Source organism: Stegodyphus dumicola, chromosome 6, assembly GCF_044657685.1.
Source record: "Stegodyphus dumicola isolate Sdum_Otavi_A_Nest chromosome 6, ASM4465768v1".
Lineage (NCBI taxonomy): Eukaryota > Metazoa > Arthropoda > Arachnida > Araneae > Eresidae > Stegodyphus > Stegodyphus dumicola.
Genome location: NC_140773.1, coordinates 124,317,973 through 124,343,326, shown reverse-complemented (window position 1 = coordinate 124,343,326; position 25,354 = coordinate 124,317,973). Strand labels below are relative to the sequence as shown.

The 25,354-nt window shown below is 32.1% G+C and overlaps 1 protein-coding gene across 1 annotated transcript in view; it reads right to left on the bottom strand.

Moving 5' to 3' along the window:
- Syt7 (Synaptotagmin 7) overlaps positions 1-25,354 on the bottom strand; it is a 476,147-nt gene that overhangs the window by 141,943 nt on the left and 308,850 nt on the right. The window contains exon 5 of the mRNA XM_035359362.2: positions 15,242-15,358. Within this exon, the coding sequence (XP_035215253.1) occupies positions 15,242-15,358 (117 nt within the window). The remainder of the gene's footprint in view (positions 1-15,241; positions 15,359-25,354) is intronic.

The following is a 25,354-nucleotide window of genomic DNA, read 5'->3' as shown; positions in this document are numbered from 1 at the left end:
ATTTTCAAAGGCTAAGACTAATTATACATAATGTTTCAATATTAAAATCCGAGAGATTTTATTTCTGAAAGAGCAGACTAAATTATTTTTATAGTCATAATGGGATATTTTTGTCTCTCTTAATTATTGTGCACCTTCTCCAATTATTGTGCTGAAATAGGTAGAGCAAAAACTTTTAAACCCAACTTTTTCTTCATACAACTCTTATTAAAATCTGATTGAGGCATCAAGGATTTCCAACTACACTTCAAAACAAAAATGCAAACAGAACAAAAAGATGCAATTTTCATGACTACTGTTGGTTGGGTATATGTAAACAGCACAACATTACAGGCTATAAACTGTTCACTCGAATTGTTAAATGACGACTGTATTTAATCTGAAATGCAAACTGTATTTAATCTGAAAATAGCCAAAACATGTATTGTAACGAAAAGGATTCAACTTCGGTCACTTGGCAACAGGCTGGTGAGCATTTAACATTAAACACTAAAGGCATTAAAAATTAAAAGTATGTAAGGATTACGTTAATTTTATTAACAGTTAAATTTTGAGTTAAACTTCTTTTCCTATCGATTTTTAATTTCAACTTTCCACTTCCGGCCAGAACGTAGTTTTAGAATCACGTCTGAATGTTAATGAGGAAGAGCGGTATATAATCGCGAAGTTCTACAGTCTTAAAGAGATACCAGATATTCTGGCTGCACGCATCCGCCTTTTTAGGTTACTCTCTCGTAAGCTATTATTACGCTCGGCCGTACTTTAGGCCCTTGATAGCTTCTCAGTCAATTAGCGTTAAGGGACCAACTCTGTTAGAATTTTCATAGCTTAGACTATATCTCTTTAGTTAAGATTAGTGTGGTTCAATTCTTTGTATCTTACGTTCAAGCCCAAGTGTCGGCTTTATTGTACAACTCTAAGACGCACTTTTGTTAAACTTTTATTGGAATAATAAAGAGTTATTTCACCCTTTTCACTTGTTTCCTGTACACGAACCCAAGAAATGTTTTGTTTACTAGTTCTTAAGCTTCTTCACTTTCAACTGTAACTTAGAATTACACAGTGGGGAATCCTACAAGTATTTGTTAAATTATTTGTGTGTATATATATAAATCACTAATAATGAATATTCATACTCTTTCAAGGAATGACCTTAATTATTTATTTTGAATAAAGAATAGACTATATGAAGCATTCGCATTTTATTTCGAGACTTCATGCAATAAATAACAAGAATGGTAAGTTCAGATATCTCATTAAATGAAACCTATCTATAAAACAATTACTTATTAATACATTTTACTAATTAAATGCATTTTTGAGTAACTATATACAATCACTTTCCTTCCTCAGGGCATTCGAAAAGAAACCATTTTCTATTATAATGCGATTTTAGTCCGATAATTCGACATGTTTAATAATCTGACATCTGTAAAATTCCGATTGTGCCAGATTATCAGACTTTTGCTTTATATGCTACCTTATATTTATTAAGAAGTACAGCATGCATCAAAAACACAAACTAACAAAAGAAACGAGTTTTTGACATTGCTGAGGTAAGCAGCAAAGCCATCCAAAAGTCACTGACAGCATTTTCAGTCAAACTAGTTCTGTCGATTTGATAGAACAGTAGACTCTCAATTTCAAGAGTTCATAAAGTCCCTTTCTCTAAAAACATAATTCATAAAATCGAAAGGTCTTAAATGAGAATTCCCCTAAAATAATCATAAAAATTACTATGAATAAAGATACAATTCCTATATTGTAGGGTCGTATAAATGTCTTGCTCTTAAATTTAAAAAATGAGTTGAGATTAACTGTGACAATTAATCTCAGGTTTCAATAAAATATAAGCTTTGAGTTAAATCATAATCTGAGATCTACTCTGTTAAGTCATAATCTCTATCTGAGCTCATACCACAATTTTCTTTCTGACCAGGAAGTGATGCAAATAAAAAAAAGCATGCAGCACAGTTTAAAATGCAATACGGAATGAGGTGATTCTTATTGGAGACAGCATCTCACAGCCGTTTCCTTACTGAGAACTAGTTTCTGCTGAATCCATGGACGGTCAAGTGTAGTTAAAAATAGCCATGCTTTTGGTAAGTGATTTCTAGTTTACTTACAGTGCAGACTAGAAATTTAAATTAAACATTTTTTTCCGGGCGGGGGACAAAAATAGTTTGGAAAGGACACATAGACTTCAGTTATACAGCAAGCAGCCTTTATCTTTGTAACAGTTTCATACGGAAAATCATCGTTTGAATTTGTGGGTAGCTTTCAATAGTTAACCACCAGGAGTAGTTCAATGAACTTCATTCACATTTAAACTTGATTTGGGAAAGTGTAAGAGCTATTAAGGTCATTTATTAATGAAATACAATCAAGTTTTACCATCATGTTAAGGTAACTCTTTGTGTTAACCATTACCATGAATATTTACTTTACTTTAATTTCACGCAGCACAGAAACAATACCAAATAAGGAAAAGGAATTTCTGAAATAAAACATATTTATCTATTTATAAACATAAAAAGGTATGTATATATGCATGTCCAAGATCAAATAATTTATGAGTGTTAAAAAAGTACCTCAAGATGTGGAATATTTAATTTTTTCATGCCCTACTTTTGATGGCCCTAGATTATGTGTGCAGGAAGATTTGTAAAAGTTCAGCGTTACTTCGCCAGTAAACTTATCTGTTTTCGTGAAGTTCAGACTGCTGTTCTCTGTTTTTGTTAGTTTTATTTATGCATGTAATGTTTTAGTTAACTTTGTAAGCCCCGCGTTGTACATCTGTGGTGTACGGGGAGATTGCACGTGTTCAATATACGAGTATATACTATATAACACATATACATAGATATATGAAATAATTTACATGTTGAAGACTGAGATAAAAAAATGTAGTTGTACTCATGCAGATCTGATTTTTCTTTATTTTCGGTGTCAACAATTTTTATGCATCACTGATAAATTGGCGCTAAGCACGGGCCTTTTAATGACTCTCACCTTTTTAAGATGTTGTGGTACGAAAAGCAGTAACTAGACAGGGAATAAAAGAAAGAATTCGAAGCGTTCAAGATGAAATTTGGGTTCAGAATGGTCTAATTTCAGAAAAGCTTTGTTTCTATTGGTTACTTATAAATTTCTGTTACCAAATTTGAAATTACTATCGGCTAGAGTATATTGTAAGTGTCTACGTCATTAGCATTACGCAAGAATCGGATTACACGAATTGATTTTGAAATGGCGCAGTTTATATCTGTTTATTATAAACAGTTACTCTTTATAAAACAGATTGAAAAATTAATAAAAAAAAACAAAGTTAAGCGACTGTCGTAAATTAAAGTTAGAATTTTGATTTACATACTTTTAATCTTACGTATCCTCCTTTCTAAGAGAAAAAGGGCAAGCGACCCGCAAGCCTTTTTTAGAGAAAGTGTTAGAATAGTAAAAACGAAAAGAACTTTAAAATGAGAAGCATAAATCATGAAATACTGAATTTAAATTACATTTTTTAAATACTGCGGTGTGAAAATTATGGTCATGCTGAACTTTTAAGAGTAAATATCTTTGATAGCATTACGGATGGTATTTAAAGTAAGACAAATGCTATTTAAGACTAATGTACTATAATTAGTACTGTGATAATAAAAAACGTCATTAGTATTAATGAGAAAGATGAATAAACAGGCAATTCAAGTCAATACATTTATTAATTTTACAAATCTTGTTTCAAGAATCCAATTTTTTTATTCAATTAGTTAAAATTTTAAAATAACGAAAACGTGAATTACCGCAAAACTGTATATTTGAATTATAAATTTACAATAAGTATTAAGAGATGACGACTGACACAGGAGATATATCAGGGAATAAAAATTCGAATAAATCTAAGATTACATTTTCTCTATTAACAGATTGTTTGAAAATCAGGAAAACTTTAAATAAACATAACACATTTTAGTAGCTAAAAGTAACTTATATATAAAAAAACTATATTTTATTATCACAACACAATGAGCATTCGGATAATGTGAAGCAAAATATATCAGAATCTAGCTTTTTCACCAGGTGTTAGTCAAACTGGCATGCACAGCAAATAGCATTCATAAGTCATATCGGATACTGTATTGAAGCATTCTAAAATCATTAATCCTTTAAGTTTTCCAATTCGCTTTTCAGCTAAAATTTTTTAATGCTCACATAATTAAAAACTTCATGACTTTTTTCCCATTTTTGCAGTCTTAAAAGAGTTTTCTAAAAATGTTCAGCCGTGCTGAGATGTAAAATTGGATCAGACCAAATATATCTTAACTGATAGTAGTTTATGTCAACTACAGAGTATTTTCCATGACATTGTATGCGTAAGAATGCGGTGACTAAGTGTTCGGTAATGAATTATCCAAGTCTTGCCTCAGTAAAATTTCATGAATGTCTGAAATTCCTAATCCGGTTTTCATACTAAAGTACTAAATGAGAAATTACCCAGTTCTGCCAGCCGTACATCATCATATCCATTTTCAATTAAATGCGAAGAGAGAATTTATTCAACTGCGAGGATTAAAAGAGATAGATGTAATATGATGATTTATGAGGACAAACCTAGAAATTATATCGTTGAATATTTGTCGCTTCTAATGTACATATGAATTTCCGCGAGTTATACCAGACGCTTAACGGACCTTGATTGATATTTGTTTGATGTGTACTGAAAATACTTGATAGGAATAATTAAATATGTATCTGAATATTAGAAATTAAAAAGATGTAAAATATAAATATATTAAGACTATTTCTAAATTACCTAATTAGTCTGTTAAATACATTTTACTGTTTTATGTTTGACAGTTTTTGGATTACTTCCAATATTTCAAACATGATTCCTAGTTTATATATTTGTAAACGAGTTATGATTTCGCATTCAATTTAAATTTTCTTTCTATATTTAATAAATACCACTTTTAATAGTTTTTTTTTCCAAAATTTAGAAAATAATTAGATTTTCTTTCCTCTTTATGTTCTAGCAATTGTTTGCTTAGCTGTAGTTTTCTTCCGGTTCTGATAATTATATTACACGAAACATTTATGTATCCCGTTTCGACTTCGAATAGTTTACGCTGATATTGCATACAAATCTGCTAATTCTGTACATAATAATTCTGTACATAATAACAATTAACAATGAATTTATTCTCTTACTAGACAAAACTTAATTCTTAAGCCATTTCATTTATCCTTAATAAACCCTCATCTATATACATAATTAAAGACAAATCACGTGAAAATTAAAAAGACGTCAATTAGCAGCCAAATGAAGAATAAAATTTTCATAAAAGTAAATAAATAACGCCTGAAAAATCTATGTATCTGAAATATATCGTATATTTTTTAATTAAAAGTAATGAATTTCCTAATACTTGTGCAAGAGCTGAAAAGTAATAAGATAATAATTTGTTTACTAATGGATTATTTAGTATGTTATCTCCTTTGAAAAAAGTAGTTAGAATTCTTGGAAGTAAGTAACATTCAAAAGGCAAAGTTAAGGGACCAAAAACAAACAAAAGTTAAATTCATAGGTTTAAAAAATGAGTCTTGAAAATTTTTCTGAATAGAAAATTAAAATATAAACCAAGAATAAATTGAAAATGGAAACTTTGGAAAGGTATAATTAAAATGAAAATGTAATCAATAAATTAAGTAATTACCGTTATTATGTATATATATATATATATATATATATATATATATATCAGTAAACTGAAATCAAGCGAGAGCAGAAAAATATTACATAATTACAATAAATAACCACTTCAAAATAAGTTAAAATGAAAAATTTTAAAATAAAGTGAAAATGAAATGGGAATTTAAATTTGAAACATTAATAAAAGAATACTTATAATTTAAGTTAATAATATGGAAATAGGCTACTAATATACAGGATGAATCTAAACAAATGGCAAAACGTGGGGGGGGGCGGTGATAGAAGGCAGCTATATGGGCAGTATTCGTCATAGAATGTATGCCCGGAACGCAAGCAATAAGAAGTTAAAGGCCAATTTTCCATTGTCGCATTAAAAAAAATTAACACAAAAGCGATAGGAGATACTTCAGGAAAAAATTTATTAACAGGAATGTAATTGATGTACAGGGTCAAAAGGTCTTCCGCCAGCTATACGCTTTCGCCAGGCCTCAAAAAGACCTTCCGCCAGCTATAATGCAGGCTTCACACCTGCGGGATAGGGATTGACGCACATTTGGGAAGACAACAGGCATTTCCCGAATATCCCCGTCGACAACGGCAATCCTGACGTCTAGATCCATATCGATTTCAACAGGACACTCGTAGATTAGGCTTTTTATATGGCCCTACAGAAAATGTTCATTTACCAGAGATACGGTGATCTTGGTGGCTAAGCTATGGAACCACTTCCTCCAATCCATCGCCTCGGAAATTTCGTGGTTCGTATAACCAGCAATCATCTCGGCAATACTCGATAGAAAATGCATTAGGTGCGAGGACTTACTCTTTTATGCCGTTTGCGTTCCGACCATACATTCTAAGACAAATATTGTTCGTATAGCTGCCTTCTATCACCCCGTAAAGTTTTTCCCACTTGTTCAGATTCATCCTGTATAGTAATTGGAACACAAATTAGAAATTCAAATAAAAATATAAATATTTAAGAAATTAATAAAGAAAATAAGCAATATTATATTCAAGTGGGTTACATTATTCCCAAGCGGAGAGTAAAAAATGTTAAATAAAATTTCTGACAATGATTAAAAAAATTAATAAACTAAATATTTTAAAGAATGTAAATAAAGTTTACGTAATTCCTATGTATTCTATCGGTTTTTTCTACTGAAACAAGAAATATTTGCAAAATGCCTCATACTTCATTTGATTTGATTGGTTTTACATCTTCTGACGAAAGCCATGGAATATAAAACAAATCGAAAGTTTCTATTTCAACGAAACTTTGTTATAGTCTTTCGTAACAGAATTATAGATTGTTACCTCTCCAAGAGCTGATATTCAAGAATTTCGAACTCCAATAATATTGCATCTAACTATTAATTTTATCAAGAAGATAAAATTATTGAGGATATAGATTTAGGTTTCAATATGAAAACAAATTAAGATGCTAAAATATTTTGGAAACTTTCGATAAATATTAAATGACACAATGGAAAATTTTTATTTAATTGATAGTGTATAAATCGATTTTAGTTTACCACAGTTACAAACATGTCGATATATTCTCTGCAAGTTATGAATTATAAATAAGTTCCTTTGATCTTTCAAAGTCTTTAAACTGCTTTGATATTTCTACGTTAAATATCCATTTTCGATATTTTCGATTCAACTGTGGAAATTCTATCGAAATTTACGGGTAACTTATTTAATTTTTTTTACAGAGGAAAAGGAATTAAACTAAATATTTATCAGATGCATAATCTGTTAATTTAGATCTACAAAATTTAATTTTTCTATAAGTAAATAAGGAGGTGTTAGCTTATGCAAACGTTTTCTGGAATAATAAATACATTAAGGGATTTAAAATTGTGTAATTTAATACTGCTGTCATTCAAGAATATGCATAGAAATTTTCATCTTTTTTGTCTTTATTTAACCACAGAGATAGAAATGCAGGAGTTTCCAACTCCTTCCTATGCTTAACATTTTGAGACCTGTCAACTGACCCTTTCGGTTCCCTTCCTGAAAGACATTTGGTAAAAAATGTACTTTTATTGCGTAAGACTATGCCGCGAGGTGGACAGAACTATTTGCTTTAAAGGAAGCAATGGCCAGGGAATGTGGCACAAATCTTTTGGAAGAAAAAATAAAGCCCTTTGATTTGGGTTACCAGAAAAATAAATGATAATAGTGCTCGGTTTTCGACTTCTGTTATGCAACAACTATATATATCTTGAACATTGATCAAATTCTTATTCCTATCTATCACCTCCCCCAGATCAAACCCAGTTGAAAGGTTGGTAATGACCGTCAAGTATGGAAGGATAAACTGCCTTAATAAGGTTTGCTTTAAACACAGCCAAACATGACTCAACTGACAATCTGCTGCACTTCTCCGATTTGTACGACAGTTACGAACCTTAGATAACTTATTTAACTTATTTAATGATATCAAATCCGTAATTGAGAACAATAATTTTTTCCAGAAATTTCTCCATGCGAGAACTGTACCACAAGTACGAGAAAGCGTTACACCAAGAAAAACAGAAGCGATAAATAAAACGACAAGAAACTCCGAAATTTAGTCTGGAGATAAAAATATGGGTTAGTTTCCACCCATTCAGCAAAGACCAACTAAACAACACTTTTGAATGTATGACTACGCGAGACGGTCACTATGTGATAGTGACTGCAAGATCTCCAACAACTTTCGATACTGCCTATCCCAATGAAGCAAACAAAATTCTCGGCAAATATCATGTTTCAATCTTGAAATCATATCACGTAATCTGTTTCAGACTTCAGGTCGTGTAACTCTAGTGGCTTCCTTCAAGGGGACGCCCAAAACATCTAATACTTCAGAACCTGCTCAGACAACTGTTTATTTAAAGGTGCAAATTAAATATTGTCTTTTTAATACTGCAATATATTCTACCTTGATGAGTAAATAGGAATAGAACAGAAAAGCAATTAGTGCATGATTTATTCTTCTTAAGGCGTGTTTTCTTCTGAGTTAATTAATTTTGTTTTAAATCTCGTAAATATTTTGAGCCCTGTTACCTAGTTTCTAATTATAAAGTGTTTACATCGACCTACTTGGGCTAACGTATCATTTCTTGTCTTCTTTAGTTAGCGCATTTACAACAGTTAAATGAATATTACTTCTAAATGAATTTACTTCTCACTCAGAAAAGTTCTTAAGGCAATACCAAGAGAAGAAAATCCAATTAGTTTTAAGGACGCAGCGTATGCAATATAAACAAAATTAATAATATTTATCACAGAATTCATGGGATAGATATTATCAGTAGCTATGATTAAGATGTTTTAAGCAATGCATAAAATAAATGTCTTTATCATTTCACTTAAAGAAAATTCGATATATGAAATATGGAAGGATTGTAAATTATCCAAAAATTGTGGCAAGATTTTCCTTAGCTTAATCGTAAAACTTCAACTTTTTGCGAATAAAAATGGGCTTCGAAATAAGGTTGTAAATTTACGCTTTTCAAGTATAGAATTGTCAGCGAATGAGAAGTATCTGAAAAGTTATTAAACTGAATCATTTTATGAATGCATAAAAGTATTTGAAATGGGAAAAAATAAAAAACAAATAAAGTTGAGAATATTTTTTCAGCATGCATGAAAAAATAGCGGTTAAATCCCCAAGACCACATGCGATAACATTCGTATTCTACCATTGTAAAGTTTAATTCGCATTTCTATGTTTTCTCTTTAGTTTCGTAAGATTTCTCTTTACGATGCTATTTATCATAATGGCAATATAAAAATCTATGAATTTCAATGGTCTTTTTTTCACGAAAGTAAGACATATGGCTTTTGGTTTAAGAAAACATGCGTAGCACGAAAGATACTTCCATTCTGAAGTGTTATTGCATTTGATATTAATTTTTTAACCATTGGAAGCTTAAGATAAGTTTTATACTTGTAGGTGCGTTTTTTTCTCTGACTCTGTGCTTCGCTGGGGAAAAAACATTTTAGAAATCTTCTTTTACATAAGATTCTTCAGCTTCGTATTTTAATGAAAAACTCTTCGCCACTAGATATTGTTTAGGTAAATAGGCTGACGGATTTTAAGTTTCTGCATATCTTACGCTTTCCATTTATATGAATACATAACACGGCTGAAATTTTCAAAGTCCTTTTCATTATGCAATACCATGCTTACAATATATTTCAGTAAGAAACTATTGTTAATATGATCTTTGATCTCCTTCTCCAAAAGCTGATTTCCTCACAGTTTATAAACGCTGGTTTCGATAATGTATTCATATGGAATAATTTCATATTTTAACCCTGTAATTAAGAACTTATTATCGTCGCTTAGGTGGCTTTATTTCTGTCACAAATGCAAAACATTACACTTGAAATAACCTGCGATCTACGAGTAGGCAAAACAGTTTAACGTTTTTAGTTTCTCCTTTTTAAATAATAATGGAAAGGCTAACTATGTGTGTTTTGGCTTACTTCATAACATAGATATCATGGTCATAAACAATTCCTCTTTCAGTACGAAACTTCTCAGTGACCAATAACTCAGTCCATGAAATATTTGATGTACGATGAAAGAATGGATAAATTCTATGTTTTTAATGTAGCCACATATATAATGTTGTAGTATACTGGGTGATCAAAAAGTCAGTATAAATTTGAAAGCTTAATAAATCACGGAATAATGTAGATAGAGAGGTAAAAATTGACACACATACTTAGAATGACATGGGGTTTTATTAGAACCAAAAAAAAAAAAAAAAGTTCAAAGGTACTGTTATCGGGCCTTCTTTCTTCGAGGAAATGCGTGATTCTGGTTTTGTAACTGCTACCGTGACGGGTGAGAGGTACGCCGATATGTTACAGAATCGCATCGTCCCCAGCCTGGGTGATAAACACCTGCTGGAACGTGCGATTTTTATGCAGGATGGCGCTCCACCCCGTATTGCTAGACGCTTGAAAGATCTCTTGTGCGCGTCGTTTGGTGATGATCGTGTGCTCAGCCGCCACTTTCGTCATGCTTGGCCTCCCAGGTCCCCAGACCTCAGTCCGTGCGATTATTGGCTTTGGGGTTACCTGAAGTCGCAAGTGTATCGTGATCGACCGACATCTCTAGGGATGCTGAAAGACAACATCCGACGCCAATGCCTCACCATAACTCCGGACATGCTTTACAGTGCTGTTCACAACATTATTCCTCGACTACAGATATTGTTGAGGAATGATGGTGAACATATTGAGCATTTCCTGTAAAGAACATCATCTTTGTTTTGTCTTAATCTGTAATGCTAATTATTGCTTTTCTGATCAGATCATTGCTTTTCTAATTATTGCTTTTCTAATAAAACCCCATGTCATTCTAAGTATATGTGTGTCAATTTTTACCTCTCTATCTACATTATTCCGTGATTTATTAAGTTTTCAAATTTATACTGACTTTTTGATCACCTTGTATATTGTTTTTCACTAAATATTCCTCCATCTTTCACAAAATAGATAGCTCCCGAAATGTTTGCCTTTGTAAATAATCTAAATTAATTATTTTCCTGGCTGCGTGAGTTAGCCATTTTTCATCTTTGGAGTCCCATCGAATTAAATGGAAACTCTTTTGGTTAATTGCCTGAAAGGTACCGTTGCAAGAACCATCCTCTGATAATGTTTTATTACGGAAAATATTTCGCGCAGATTTTCATCGAACTCTTGTTCGTCCCAAGAAGTCACACAGCCACGTGCTAATTCCTGAGGTATAAGTTTCCGAACTGTAATTGCATTTGAATTAATTTCATCAAAAACGTAAGCAACTTTAATGTAGCTAACTCTACTGAAATATGCTATTCACGTAAGGACAGTACTTTCGCAGATGAATTAGGATTCCTCTGGACTTTGTCTGTTACTCACGAGCAGCTTCATGTGCGCCTTGTATTAAGAGTTTTATTTCTGGCAATGTGATATTTTTTTATATATATCTTTACAGTCTGGTTAACTAATAAATTGTGAATTGTTTCAACGAGTCAATGTTGTCATTTTGGGATAAGTTGAATTTTATTTTTTATTTCCTAGTTCACACATCTTACCCTCAGTCCTTTCCAAGCATATTACGGGTTATTGCGGCACAATAGCAATAAACAAATATAACATTTATTAAACAAAATAAAATATATAATACTAGTGAGTGCTCTTTTTTTCCTTTAGCGAAGCCGTCAAGCTCATACACGTTTCTTGGGTTCAAGTTGATCGATTCGTGCTAATTAACTTAAAGCTAAGGATGGAATTCTGAACCGTAACACCCATTAATGGGTACGGAAAAATGAATCATGTTCTGCCGACATTCGACATCAAATACGGTTTTTGATTAATATTTGATGTGGAATTCACAGTGACAGGCTAATCAGCCCCTTATTTTTCCAAGATACTTTAGCAGCCGCACAATATTTAGAAATTCTGCAAGACTTAATATCCAATTTTGTTGAGAAACTGCCGCTACTTCATCTCCGGAAAAGAAGCTTCGAACACGAAGATGTGACTGCGCACAAGACATCACCAGTGAAGCCATACCTGTTGGAGGAACTAGGAGAACGGATAACCGAGTAAAGTGATTTTGAAGAATGGCCTCCACGTTCATCTGAACTCACTCCACTTAATTATTTCCTGTTGGGATACCTCAAATAGCATAATTATGCCACCCTTCCGCAATCATTGCAGTGTCATTAACAACGTATTGCACATGCTTGTGCAAACGTGTCACCTGCTATGCTACATACAAAGTGTGCAAAATGGAGCTCCAACGAGTATTTAGATGTGCATTTCAGTTGACGGAGAGACGTTTTAAGCTCGAAATTAAATGTATCTTGTGTTAACTAGTTGTTTCTTTATTTCTAAGATCGTTTCATCACGTCACAGTATAAGAAATCGCGAACACACAGATGCGCTTTAAAATAGTTCTGTTCTTAACATTAATGTCTATGAGGTTATAAGAATTATAAGAATTGGAGGCTTCTTTCAGCTCACCTAGACATGAGTTTCAAAAATAAATAAGCAAATCTAATTTCTTTTTGTTCCCATCACATGGATTTTTTTGTTTGTTTGTTAGTCTGTAATGTCTATGAGGTGTCTTTTCGTGCTAAATCGATGAATGCTGTGCAATTTTCTAATTCCCATTTTCCTTCTATCGCGCATCGTTTTCGAGATTAGATAGCTAACTCCGCGTTTTCCACTAACTACCAATTATACCATGAATGATGCCACTGTATGCGGTCTTATCTATCAGCGCACAGCCACTTTACTGTACTTAGGCATCACTTTTAGACTATAACTGCAGCTGTTCGGCAGTTAAACGGGTGATACCTGACTTTAGTGGACACTCTTTAAGAACCGTATTATTAACAGCAGAGGACACAAAGTTTCAGATGATTTCGGTCTTTATTTGAGGTGATCGTCTTGTAAATGATTATGATAATCAACTTGCATAATGTAATCATTCAAATGAGATCACTTGAGTCTGTTAAAGAGAAAAGTGAAGTAAAATTGAGATATCTTACATTAGTAAAGTTACATTAATAAAACTATGAATTAATCACAATGGATAGTTTCGCAGAACCTTATTTCGTAGTTAATTTTCTCAAATTCCGAAAGTGATTAATCATTTTAAAGTATGGAAGGTAAAACTTCAGTATGTAATTTCTCCCTTTTGTAAAAGATTATTATTTTATAAATTTTGATTAGTAATTTCAGAAAGAATTGTCATACTTTTTTACAAGATCTTTACTATAGTTTCGATTTGTAATGTAATACAACTCGAAATTCCTAAATAAATCTATCACTTCATTATATCTTAAATTACGACCTGTGCAGTCATTAGATTACTTTGATGTAGGAATGTGAAAAAATGTGCCGGATCGTAACTCCTGACTCCTCCTCGTCGGGATTGTAACTCCTGACCTCCGGATTACTAGTCGAGCGTGCTTCCAATTACATCACAAATGCGTGCGAAAGAGAAGGACAAAACACCTTGTATACTTCCCCCGTTTTAAGGACAACTGCAGATTACGAGACTTAGTCGTTAAATCTTGGTAGTGACGAATCATCGCCCTGTATCTTTTTGTTCGAGCTGTACTTACGGAGTCTTTTAGAATTTTTTCAATCTCAGGAAACTGAAGAAATCTTCAATTCTCTCGCCGTTATTCGAACTCCAGACCTTCCAAATACGCATCGAGCGATTTTTAGTTATACCACGAAGGCATGCGGAAAGGAGGGATTACTTTGATGTAGAGAAAAGTTGGAAATTTTTCTCTACATCAACGTAATCCCTTAAGAAAAGGGAAAAGTTGCCTTACATATTGTTATTTAAGCTTGTTCTATAGAATTTTGAGTTCATAAAAATTTACTTCCGAAGTCCAGGATTGTGCACTTCCGCCAGCTAGGATGTGCAATACCATTCCGCTTCCCACATGAACACACTGAAGGAAAGGAAGAAGAAGATTTCTAACAAAGATGAAGGGGTGCATGAAGCAAAACAGGTTGAAAATCACTGATTTAGCGATACAGAAGCCCAACCATTTCTCATTCTCAGTCCGCTTGAAATCATACTATCTTAAGTATAGTAACTCTAAAGTACCAGTAATATCAGTCTGCACAGTTAGAATACCGAAACGTTTACATAAACAGTTCAGGAATACAAAGAAACACGCAAACGAGCCTATAAGGTAGGATAAAAGTTATGCTTCAGTTATCTCTAGAAACAATTTTCATAAAATTAAGGTTTCTGATGCACCTATAGTTACGAAATAGTACACACTAAAACGAAAATTTGTGTAACAATTAGAAATATTTGCGATTTATATTGAAATTAAAATGTTGCTGATTATCACGAATAAATATATTTGATGGATTCGTTCGGGTTAAAGAGTGATCTTTTCGAGAATACCGTTATAAATATTTCTGCCGATGTTTCTTCATGTTATCAGGAATATTAATTACTTTCAAAAGTGGTTATCTGCGGTCACCAAAAGGGTTGACATTTCAACATTTAGTACAAAATGAGCTTCTGTTAACAAATCATTGCAAGCGGTAAGTGTAATTGATAAAACTATTTTGTTTCCTAAATTTTCGTATTATGAATTCTTGTTAAGAATAATTAAATTTCAAAAAAGGTATTTCTGAGAAACACTAAAGCACTTCTTAGTTACATTATTACAGACATTTACAGCTAATTATCTATATTAAAATGGCCTGCAAGCAGGAACCTGATTATAGCAAATCATATTTTGGTAAGACGTTCTAACAGCATCGATAAATTTTTGCATTACGCATCCAAAGAACCACGAAAAAACCTCATAGCCAGCCCATTTTATAATCATGCATCAAACTTGATTCTGAATGCAAATACCAGAATCCTTTTTCTGATGTTTGGATTATTCGTATAAACTTTATAAAATCTACAATACATTTTTTGTGATAAATTGTGACAGGTAGCATTAGTTTGAAAGCTCAAATAAGAATTACTGGCAACAAATGTGCAGTACCTACCTTCAAAATAAAAAGTTTCATTCCATCGAGGATTAAGGGTCCGATGTTTCACTTTGGTCTCTAATTTCCTCTTCTTGTCCGGGAGAAGGGTGACTTTAACATATGGATCACTGGTACCTAGTTTGGAAAGAAAATGATATTCACAATAAGGTATTGCGGATTTTATGATTTATTGTATATGTAACGTATGCGCAATTTAACAAGAAACTACCCAAAGTAAATAAAGGTTACAATTCATAAAACATTATAATTTTTGTAAGGAATTATTTCCTTGCTTATTGCGTGTCTTCGCGGTGTAATTAGAAGCACGTCCGGCTGAAACTTGGGATGTCGGAACCACGAATACTGGCGAGGTAATTACTGATGTTTCCTACTACCTGCTCCAAAATAAACCTAACAGGTACTACAAACTTGTGGGAAGACACACCTTTATGTAAAGGCTTCTGGATGAATTTAACGTACAAATATTTGTCTCTGGTAACACTGATAAAATTCTAGTTCAGATAAGATAAATGCTAAGGTTAATTAAAGTGTTATTACTTATGCCAGAGTAACATTTTCTAGCATCGTTAATTTTTTACTTCTTCTTAATGATTAAAATCATTTTTGCGTATTTCAGGAATAAATTTAACAGAAGAAATTTCTTCATGAGACACATTTAAATATGTTTGATGATAAATGTGTATCAAAGTATACTTATGAGAAATTTAGTTATTCTTTGGCGTTTGTTTTAAACTACGTTTAGCATTATATTGAAAAGCAGGTAACTACATTTTTTTTTACAAGAGCTAAATTTCCTATGCACCTCCTGAAACCTACATTGAGCGTAATATGATTACTCAGCTGTAAATGAAAGCAAATCAATGACTGAATACTGCCAATTATTAAATCTAATGTAACTGTCAATGTTTGACATGTATTATTTCACTTTTCAGCTAAAGAGGAAAAATCTCATGTATTCCTTGGAATGCACAGAATATTTAATTAATATCATCCTTAGGCACAGCCTATAGCGCTGTGATTCATATTGCAACATACAGCTATCTTATGCATATCGTAGCATATTTTATTCATAATTCATTTGTCTCATAGTTATGCAGAAGCCCATAGATATCATAGATTAATACAAGTTTAATCATACCATTTTAAAGTATTTTTTATAAATTAATATCTACATTTGCATATGTGCGCTGTTGTTTTGTTCTGAACTTATCTCACTTGTTTGACAGTAACATCAGAACAAGTCCATGAAATTATCGTGACAAGGAGTGCAAGATTGCAGCTGTGGTTAACAACAGGTACCATACAGGTGACAGTACGACTTTGCTCAATTCAGTATTTTTGAAAACGTATAACGTATTTCTCCTGCCTTCTTAGCATCCCTTCGTTATGTAGTGGTCAACACGCTCGGCGCGTATTCGAGATGCTCGTGGTTCGAGTCCCGGCGAAGGCGTTGCTCATTTTTCATGACATCTGCTTTCAAAAAATACCTAATGCCTCTACAAACATTTTTCCTAATTATAATTTAATGTTCTTTTTAAAGCTTTCTTGATGTACACATTTTATCATTTGGATATTATTTACTAATACATTTGAGTAGACCTTACTTAAAATTGCAAAAGTTCTTGCATAATTCAATTATGAATTTTTTGATTAGTTGCAATCTGATGTAGTTGGAGAGAAAGAATATTTTACTATGACTTAAAAAAATTCTAATTATATTTCGCCAAACAAAAGGGTAAGTTTTTTTAATTAAGTGAACATTTAAATAACTAATATGTGCATTAGTTATTGAATGAGGTAAGCAAGATATGTAAATCAAGGAATTTCTTTGCATTACTCAAAGTATTCTGTGAAAATTTAGATCATCATATAATAGCTTATACTGCATATATTGCTTTTCCACTTTGGCCCAATTTTCTGTATAAGTATGGCACTGTGTCATACTGCCACATTAAATATATTGTGCTGTTTTATTAAAACATATTTAATTGAACATTTTATTTCCGTTATTATCAAAGTTTGGTGAATGAAACTTCGAATGTTTGTTTTCATATTTTTTTAAGAGTTGTGATTAATTAATAGAGCTTAAGTAATATTAAGTGTGCTAATCTTGGGAGTATAAGATAAAAATAAGAATAATGGACTTAAAAAAATCAAGTGAAGTGAAACATATAGAGGTTTTTTCTTAAGATGGGAAGATAAAACTTAAGATGACCACCGACAGTAAAACTTTTGTTAGAAATGTAATTTAATAACAGTACTTAAAATCACTTCTGTGAGACGACCAAAAATATTGGCATTATATGGAATAGTGGTTAATTGTTTTAAGAAAGTTTCACTGCATAATTAGGTGATTTGGATGTAGTATTTTTTGCATGCGTGTGAATTTGCGAAAATAGTTGAATGTTTTTATAAGACAATTAATGCTTTAGCTTTTCAAATCATGAGTTTTGTAAGGGCACTATTTTAGCACTAATTTCAAATATAGTTCAAGTAATATTTAAACATTATCTTCTAACATTAGTTACAAATTAATAATGCTACAGGAATAGCAGTAACAATTTTGTGTACTAAATATATCTGTTTGTATAGATATTATTAAAGTAGATAAAACTGTTTGTAAATAAAGCTAACTATGTGCTATATTTGATTAATTGGAATGAGAGAAATTTTAAGAGAAGATATGTAGAAGAATTATTTATACTGCTAAATACTGCATTATAAACATTTCATTTGGTGGCGTAAACACAAGAAATGCTCAGCAATTTCAGAATTTTTTTGAATGGTATTGAACGGTTGTTTATTTTTTCCATTCAAATTTAAGTTTCTTAAATTAGGTATTTAATAAGTAGATATTTATAATTGCGTGTACATGAAAGTGATTTATTTCGTACTTATTCATATACATGGAATTTTTAGGTTATTAATTAAGCTCTTTTACATCAAATTTTTATAATTAAGTTCTAACATCGAGACCAACATATTGTATAAATAGTTATTATGTTCTAGATTTTATTTACATAAACTATGTGGAAGATTATATAGCACTAAATGTGAGATACAGAACCAGATAATATATAAATGCTATATTATATTTCAATAATTCCCGAATTGTGGATTGAGAATCGGAGATTGTTGAGTCACGTGAATTATTGAAAGTTTCTTTCATTACAATATTATTATATTTTGCATAATTATTATTATTAAGTTTCTTACATTATCTTGATGCTTGTTAATATTCTAAGAAATACAAAAAACCTTCAGAGACGGTCACTGTATAGAGGTGATCTTCACAGTATTTGGCCATTGTTTTTTCTTACATCATATTGTAATATTATTCCATAAAGAATATTTATGTGTGTGTATAAAATTTGTAAGTTGCAGTATGTAAGCATGTTGCTACCAGAGGTAAGCTTTAACAAGCTTGGAACTATATTATATTTGAATTATTTGTCAAATTTCTAATTTGTAGGTTCCTTGTTCACTTTTATTTGGGGCTTGTTTATTTCATATTTTAACTTACGATAGTCTTTCTCTCCCTAAAAATCAGAGTTTCGCTTAGTTTCATTTAAATTTAATTTAGTACATTGAACATAACTTAAAATTTAAACAGATGTTAGAAAATACCATCCTTTGGCAATAAATTTCTTGTTAATTATAAATTTTTAAACAGCAAGTTGACGCGATAAAACCTCATTTTTTAATTTTCCAATAAAAGATGTCAGTAAATAAATTATTACTAACAAATTTGAACATTTGCATTGAGGTTATTGAATCTCACTTTAAAAGCACCCCCATTATACGGTGTATGTTTTTCCAATATTTGGTATTTTTTTATTTGAAATTGTTTAAAAATTTGCAAATGTTTTTCACAATAGTTTATATTTGCAGTTTCCTTTTTTAAGAGAAATATTTAAATTGATTTTGGCATGTTTTTATAAGATAAACTGTGAGTCCTTTGTTAAAGTTTCCATAGCTCACCATTGCCTGTAATGGTAAAACGTTTGGGAAGCACTGAAATACAGAGTGTTATTAAATATATTCAATGAAATATAATATTACATACCATCTTATGGTTATAAATGATAACTTTAATTATAACATTTCTGCTAATTTTATTTCCAAAATAATAGAAGGGGAGTTTAAAATTTTGTAAACGTAATTTATATAAATATTTTATAATACGTTTGTACCAACATGCATAGAGAACGGCATATGTTTCTAGGCATCCAAGTATTTAAATTCTAATTAATTTTAGTTTCACTGAATTTTATTTAAAATTATTCTACATGTTTGCCCCCCTCTCCAATATACACTGACGGAAGAAAATCGCAGCACCAAGAAAGAGTTGTGCTATATAAATAAAATTTGTTAGGCGTGTTTATGCATTTGAAAAATGGTATCTGTTCGAATTTCGCGCTAGGCGCATAAGTGTGGCGCTAGTAGCATCGTTATCAGCACGCAAATTTGGTTTACTTTAAATATGCGCTGTAAAGATCGTGATCGTTATTTATCGTTGGGCTTTGTCGTAGTGAGTTGATATAGGTCATGAATGCCTTTAAGAAGACACAAAAAAAAAAAAAAAAGCCATTATCAACAGCTCCAGCTCAATATGTTTGAATGATGTCGTGTAATATGTCGTTCAGAAGGTGGACGCGATATTTCAAAAAGATTTGGAAGGAATATATTCAATGAGAATGATTGTTGGCAGTAGTGATAAGGGAAGGTACTGACTCAAAAATTCCGAGTTCCGGGCGGCTACTTTGCACTAGAGAAGACCTTCGTATTCGGCGTACGGCTGTTGCGGATCGTACTGCGTCTGCAACAGAAATTCGAACTGCAGTTGGCACCATAGTAACAGAACGAACTGCTATAAATTGTTTATTTGAAGGAAAGCTCCGAGCCAGAAGCCCTGCATTTCGCAAATTTGAAAAATTCAATCGATTTAATATGTTATCTAGACAAATGTCTTGCCGAAATTTCATTACTCTTCATTAATTGTTTTCTGTTCTTAGGACTTTTTCTTCCGTCAGTGTAGTTCTGTGCATTTCATTTGTGCTAATCCTGTACTTCTGTTGTTTATGTTGTTTTATTGTTAATTACTAGTTTTATGGAAATTCGTTCTGCAGTTTTATTGGAATTTTGTGTATAGCTTTTTATAAGAATTCTGAATTATGGACACCTATATTGGTTCTTTTTACGGGGATTTATCTACAGTTTGGCCAAGGGGACCCAAACATGTCTCAATACGGATTTGCATCTAGTTGTGGTTTAGGGGATTTGGTCTACCAAGGCCTTCTTCAACTAGTTTATAAAGAGGTTTGGCCTACGGGTACTGGTATAGGTTAAAGGTTTTTGTCTACTGATTTTTACGGAGGTTTGCCAAAAGAACCGTATAATTTTTGTGGGTCTGTATGAGGCATTTTTAGTTAGGAATAAAATTACAGAAATTATTATTTGAAGATAAGCGCTCAGGATGGTGATGATTAAAAAATATAGTTCTCATAGTTAGGGTTACAGTAAAAACATTTTGTGGTAGCATCCTCTTTTTTCCTGCCCAAATTGATCATCTTATTGAGAAATCATAAATGGCATTGCACTCGTACACGTATGACAAAAGTTGCCGGCGCATAAAATTTGTAAAAAGAGCATTGTGAAAGATCAGTGACAGCACAGAGAAGAGGTGCATTGACGCACTTTGTATAAATCATATGGACAAACAGAGTCAATCACAAAACACCATGCAAAGCATTGCTTCTGGGAAATCTTTAATAAGCAGAATGGGAAGATTGTTTCCTGAACCAGGTGTTCGAACGTGCTAAGAAGATGACATTTACAGAGAAATAACAAGGTGAATTGACAACACTGTTTTATGTAAAAGGCGTAAAACATGACGAAGCAGTTTATCAGCGAAATCATAAGCCAAAGCGAGGCCAATGTTCCGTAAAATCTGTAAGTTATTTGGTACAAAAAAAAAAAAAAAAGAAAAAATAACGAAACTGAATGCACATGTGACCGCGATCCGGCCATGCGTTCTGTCAACAGGAACTTCATGCAACAACTGTTGAAGTCATGCAGCAACTGTTGAAGTTGTTGCACGAATTACTTAATACGATTACTGCGCACTGCAAGAAGTTCTGCACGAAGTTTGGATATATAAACGCCCACAGTCCTTAAGTTTCAGCGCTCTTTTCTGCACATGTTTCTTTACCGTTTCATGTGAGTCCACACATTGTAACCTGTAGACGAGCAACAGCATGTTGACTTTGCTATATTTTTCCTCAGTAAAATATGTTGAAGTTAACAGGTGCAGCTGAGGATATTATGGATAGATGAGGTGAATATGTCCTTATCTGGCACCGTTAATTCCAAAAAATGTATTCAATATGCTGCCGAAAATCCTCACGATGTTACTAAAATGCCTGTATGGCGCGGATTCGTAACCACTTTTGTTACCAGTTTGTACATATTCCAGGAGGCCATGTCCACAGGTACGAAAACGTGCTTCATCACAAGTGCTTGGAACACAGAATGTTGCAGAATTATGTAATTCTAAAACCGCAGCAGCGAAATGTCGTTAATGACATTGTATGGATGCAAGATAGTGCTTATCCACACGTCCCCATAGGTATTCGGCAAGTGCTGCAACAGCTGTTTGGAGATAATCATCTCCCAATCACGACGATTTCTCGAACTCATTCCGATTGATTTCTCATTCTGGGGTTATCTGAAATCTAAGGTGTACACATAAAATCCATGAAATTCTTAGAGTTGAAAGATGACATAAACCATGAAATTATACAGATTTCTCCTGCTTGTTGTAAAAAATTTCTCGCATGCAATGCGTTATCATCTGCGAAGGCGAGCACGTTGAAATCTTGTAATTTCACTAGAATTGTTTCCTCGTTTTCTATTTTATGTTGTCATTGGTTCTTTCCAATGCTCTACTTTGCGAATGTTTTACGCCGCCAATTTTTGTCGTCTGTCTGTCTTCCCAACGCTATTTATGGTTTTTTCAATGAGTCAATCAATTTTCGCATTAAAAGAACTGCAGGTTTTCGGTCGAAAATTTCGGTATTTTTTACTGTAAGCGTATTGCATCGTTTTAAATAATCACATTATCAAAAGTATACTTTCAAATAGCGATATTTGAAATTTCATTTCGATTACTTGAGCGGATAGGCAACCAAGGGCTCATAGTTCGAAACGTTTCTTATCGTCACGCACTTTGAATAACGAGACATATGAATAAAAGCAACTGGTCTTGTTTACATATACATTTCAGCATTTTTTTGCCACATAACTCTTACTAAAGCAGCTGTTGCTCCACTTATGGTAAATAAATTGCCTCAGTTAATACTTTGTTTGAAAAAGAGTAACAAAGTCTCGGTTTATCGCGAGATTGTGATTAGAACAGTAGTTTTAAAAGTTTTTGAAAGAAATGAGTTTGTAATGAAGCGGTTTGTTGCAAATAATTGAAATAAAATGTTTATGCCTAAAAAGAAACTTCTTGTCTATCAATTTCAAGCGAGCCATCTCATTTATCTGATTTAATGAGTATCTTTAGTCTAAAGTAACCGACAGCAGCCTTGGCTCGTATAAATGTATTTTATGATGTAAAAACGTGATAAAATGTAATTCAGTTTATTATTGAAGCTTTCATAAAACTATGTAACTAAAATAACACTACAAGAAGATCACTTTCACCCAATCATCAGCGACAGAAAGAAAGAAACCAGAGCCCTTATATTGGTGAACATTGCTACTATTGTTGGGATACCTAAGAATGGCTATCCTCATTAACGACTCAGAGCGTTTCTTGTTTTGTTTGATACGAGGGTCTTCTTCGGACAAAAGGCATCAGTCAACCGCAAAGCAAAAATAATCCTGGCGTTTCGCCAGGAAAAGGCCATCTGAAAGAAGACGTCATAAATGGGAAAAAGTAAATGTATCTTGCTGAGGTAACTGTGTTTTCACAGCATCAAAGCAAGAAGTTAAAAATAAGATAAAATAGACATTTGTTACTCAATTCACATTATAAAATATCTAACAATTTAGCTATAAGATAAGTGACGATTAAAAAAAAGTCTATTACAACAGAAAAGGCTTGCAAATTGCGCAACTGGCTCACTTGACATATATTACAATTTCCGCAGAATGTTGTCAAGTTTAAGAACATGAATGCGTTTTTTTTTTTTTTTTTTTTTTTTTTTTTTTTGGATTCGCACATTAATATTGTTTTTGTTGACTGCTAAATGCTAAATTACCTGAGGAAATTCGAAGGTCATTGAATATATTAAAACCATTATTTTCAGAAAATGCCACATTTTATTTAACCTTCATTACTTCCCAGAATAAAACTTTGTAGGTCTTGTAGACCAGCCGAATTTTTTAGAGATATGGGTTCTTGTTATTTCTTTAAATAATAATTCTAGATGAGTAGGAATAAATTGACAGTTTATAGAAAAGCAAAAATTAATAGCTGTAAATAGCACAAGAAGAATGCAAGCAAATCCTCCTTAACACACCAAAAGTAATACAAATTAGGATATGCCTGCCAGAATAAACTCTAAAGCTACTATATCTCTTTGAGCTCCAGCTTCCTTGTCTTGAGTATACTCAAACAACTCACTTCTTTAAAAACTCACACCTCCTGGATCATTGATACCTAAACGCACTGATAGTATTATACAGGATTCTGAAGCTACAGAGTAAAATCGATCTTTGAGTTTCGAAAATGTGTTTTCTCGAAATTAAAAGTATATAAATAAATAAATAAAATAAAATAAAAACGACGAATAGACGAGAATATACGAAATATCATCAACTTGGTGATAAAATTGTGACCATGGGTGTTCAACTATTTTTCACTAGATTCAGAATTGAAAGATCTTACAACTCCATACAAGGAAAAAATACTCTCATATGAAACAACCCTAAACGTAGTAGTATGTATAATTGCGTAAATTAAACAAATAAATTAATAAAACAATACACTAAAATGGCAATTCAAAAGGAATAATATATTTACAGAAATTTAAAATATCATTATTTCTTCAAGCCCTTGCCCTGCTTAGAAAAATTACTTTTTTTCTCTCATTCTTATTGAAATATTCATTTAAATATAAAATAAAAATAAAAGTAAAAACTCTCAGAAAAGCCTGTTCTATTATTATGTTCATCTCAAATCTTATACAGAATTAAACAAAACTTTTATTCGCCCAGCTAAAATTTGAAATTTTTCATTTTAATTCCTCTTGGAAAATTTCCAACACTACTGAATATTGAATTCGCGAAAACGTAATAAAACCTTATAAACCTAATAACCTAATAACCTAACAATAAAAATTAGTTTACTTATATATAGTAGAGCTCAACCTGGCTTACATTAGTTGTAAATAAATAATTAATTGTGCGCAATGTTTTTTTCATTTAAAATTGCAGCAATTAAAATATCGTGCGGTGTATCTATATGACTTCTTTGTAAGGACATCCATATGTTTCCTTGTCTAAAACATGAGTATGCTCATCATTTAAAACATTTCTGTATTAGGAAGTATATAATTACGACAAATGGTTGAAAAATAAATACCGAGTAAGGGCATTTACGTCTGGTAAGGATGAGTGTGTGTATATATAAATGTATAATTTAAAGTAGTAGAAAGAACAAACGATAAAAGACCTCTAGAATTTATATTTTAATTTTATATCTATATATGTTTGTCACTGCGGATTTCAAGAGCTCTTGTAGCAGTCCTATATACAAAATTACAACGTCCTAAGGCTAATCGTTTTTTGCGTTATGTGAGACACCTACATACGTACGTACAGACGTCACAAAAAATCAGTTTTGAATCCATTTTACAATCTGGTTTTAAAATATCGCAATTATTATTGTAGCGCACGTAGAGACATCACGCAAAAACGGTCAAAATTGGTGTTTATATCGAAATACGATATCCGAAATTTTCGCGATTATATGACTTATTATTTTGTACATGGAAGTAAAAAAAACCTGAAATAAATCAGGATTTATTTATATATTATTTTAGAATGATAGGAAATAGGAACTGAAATTCAAACAGTTAACTAAAACTATTAACGAAATGA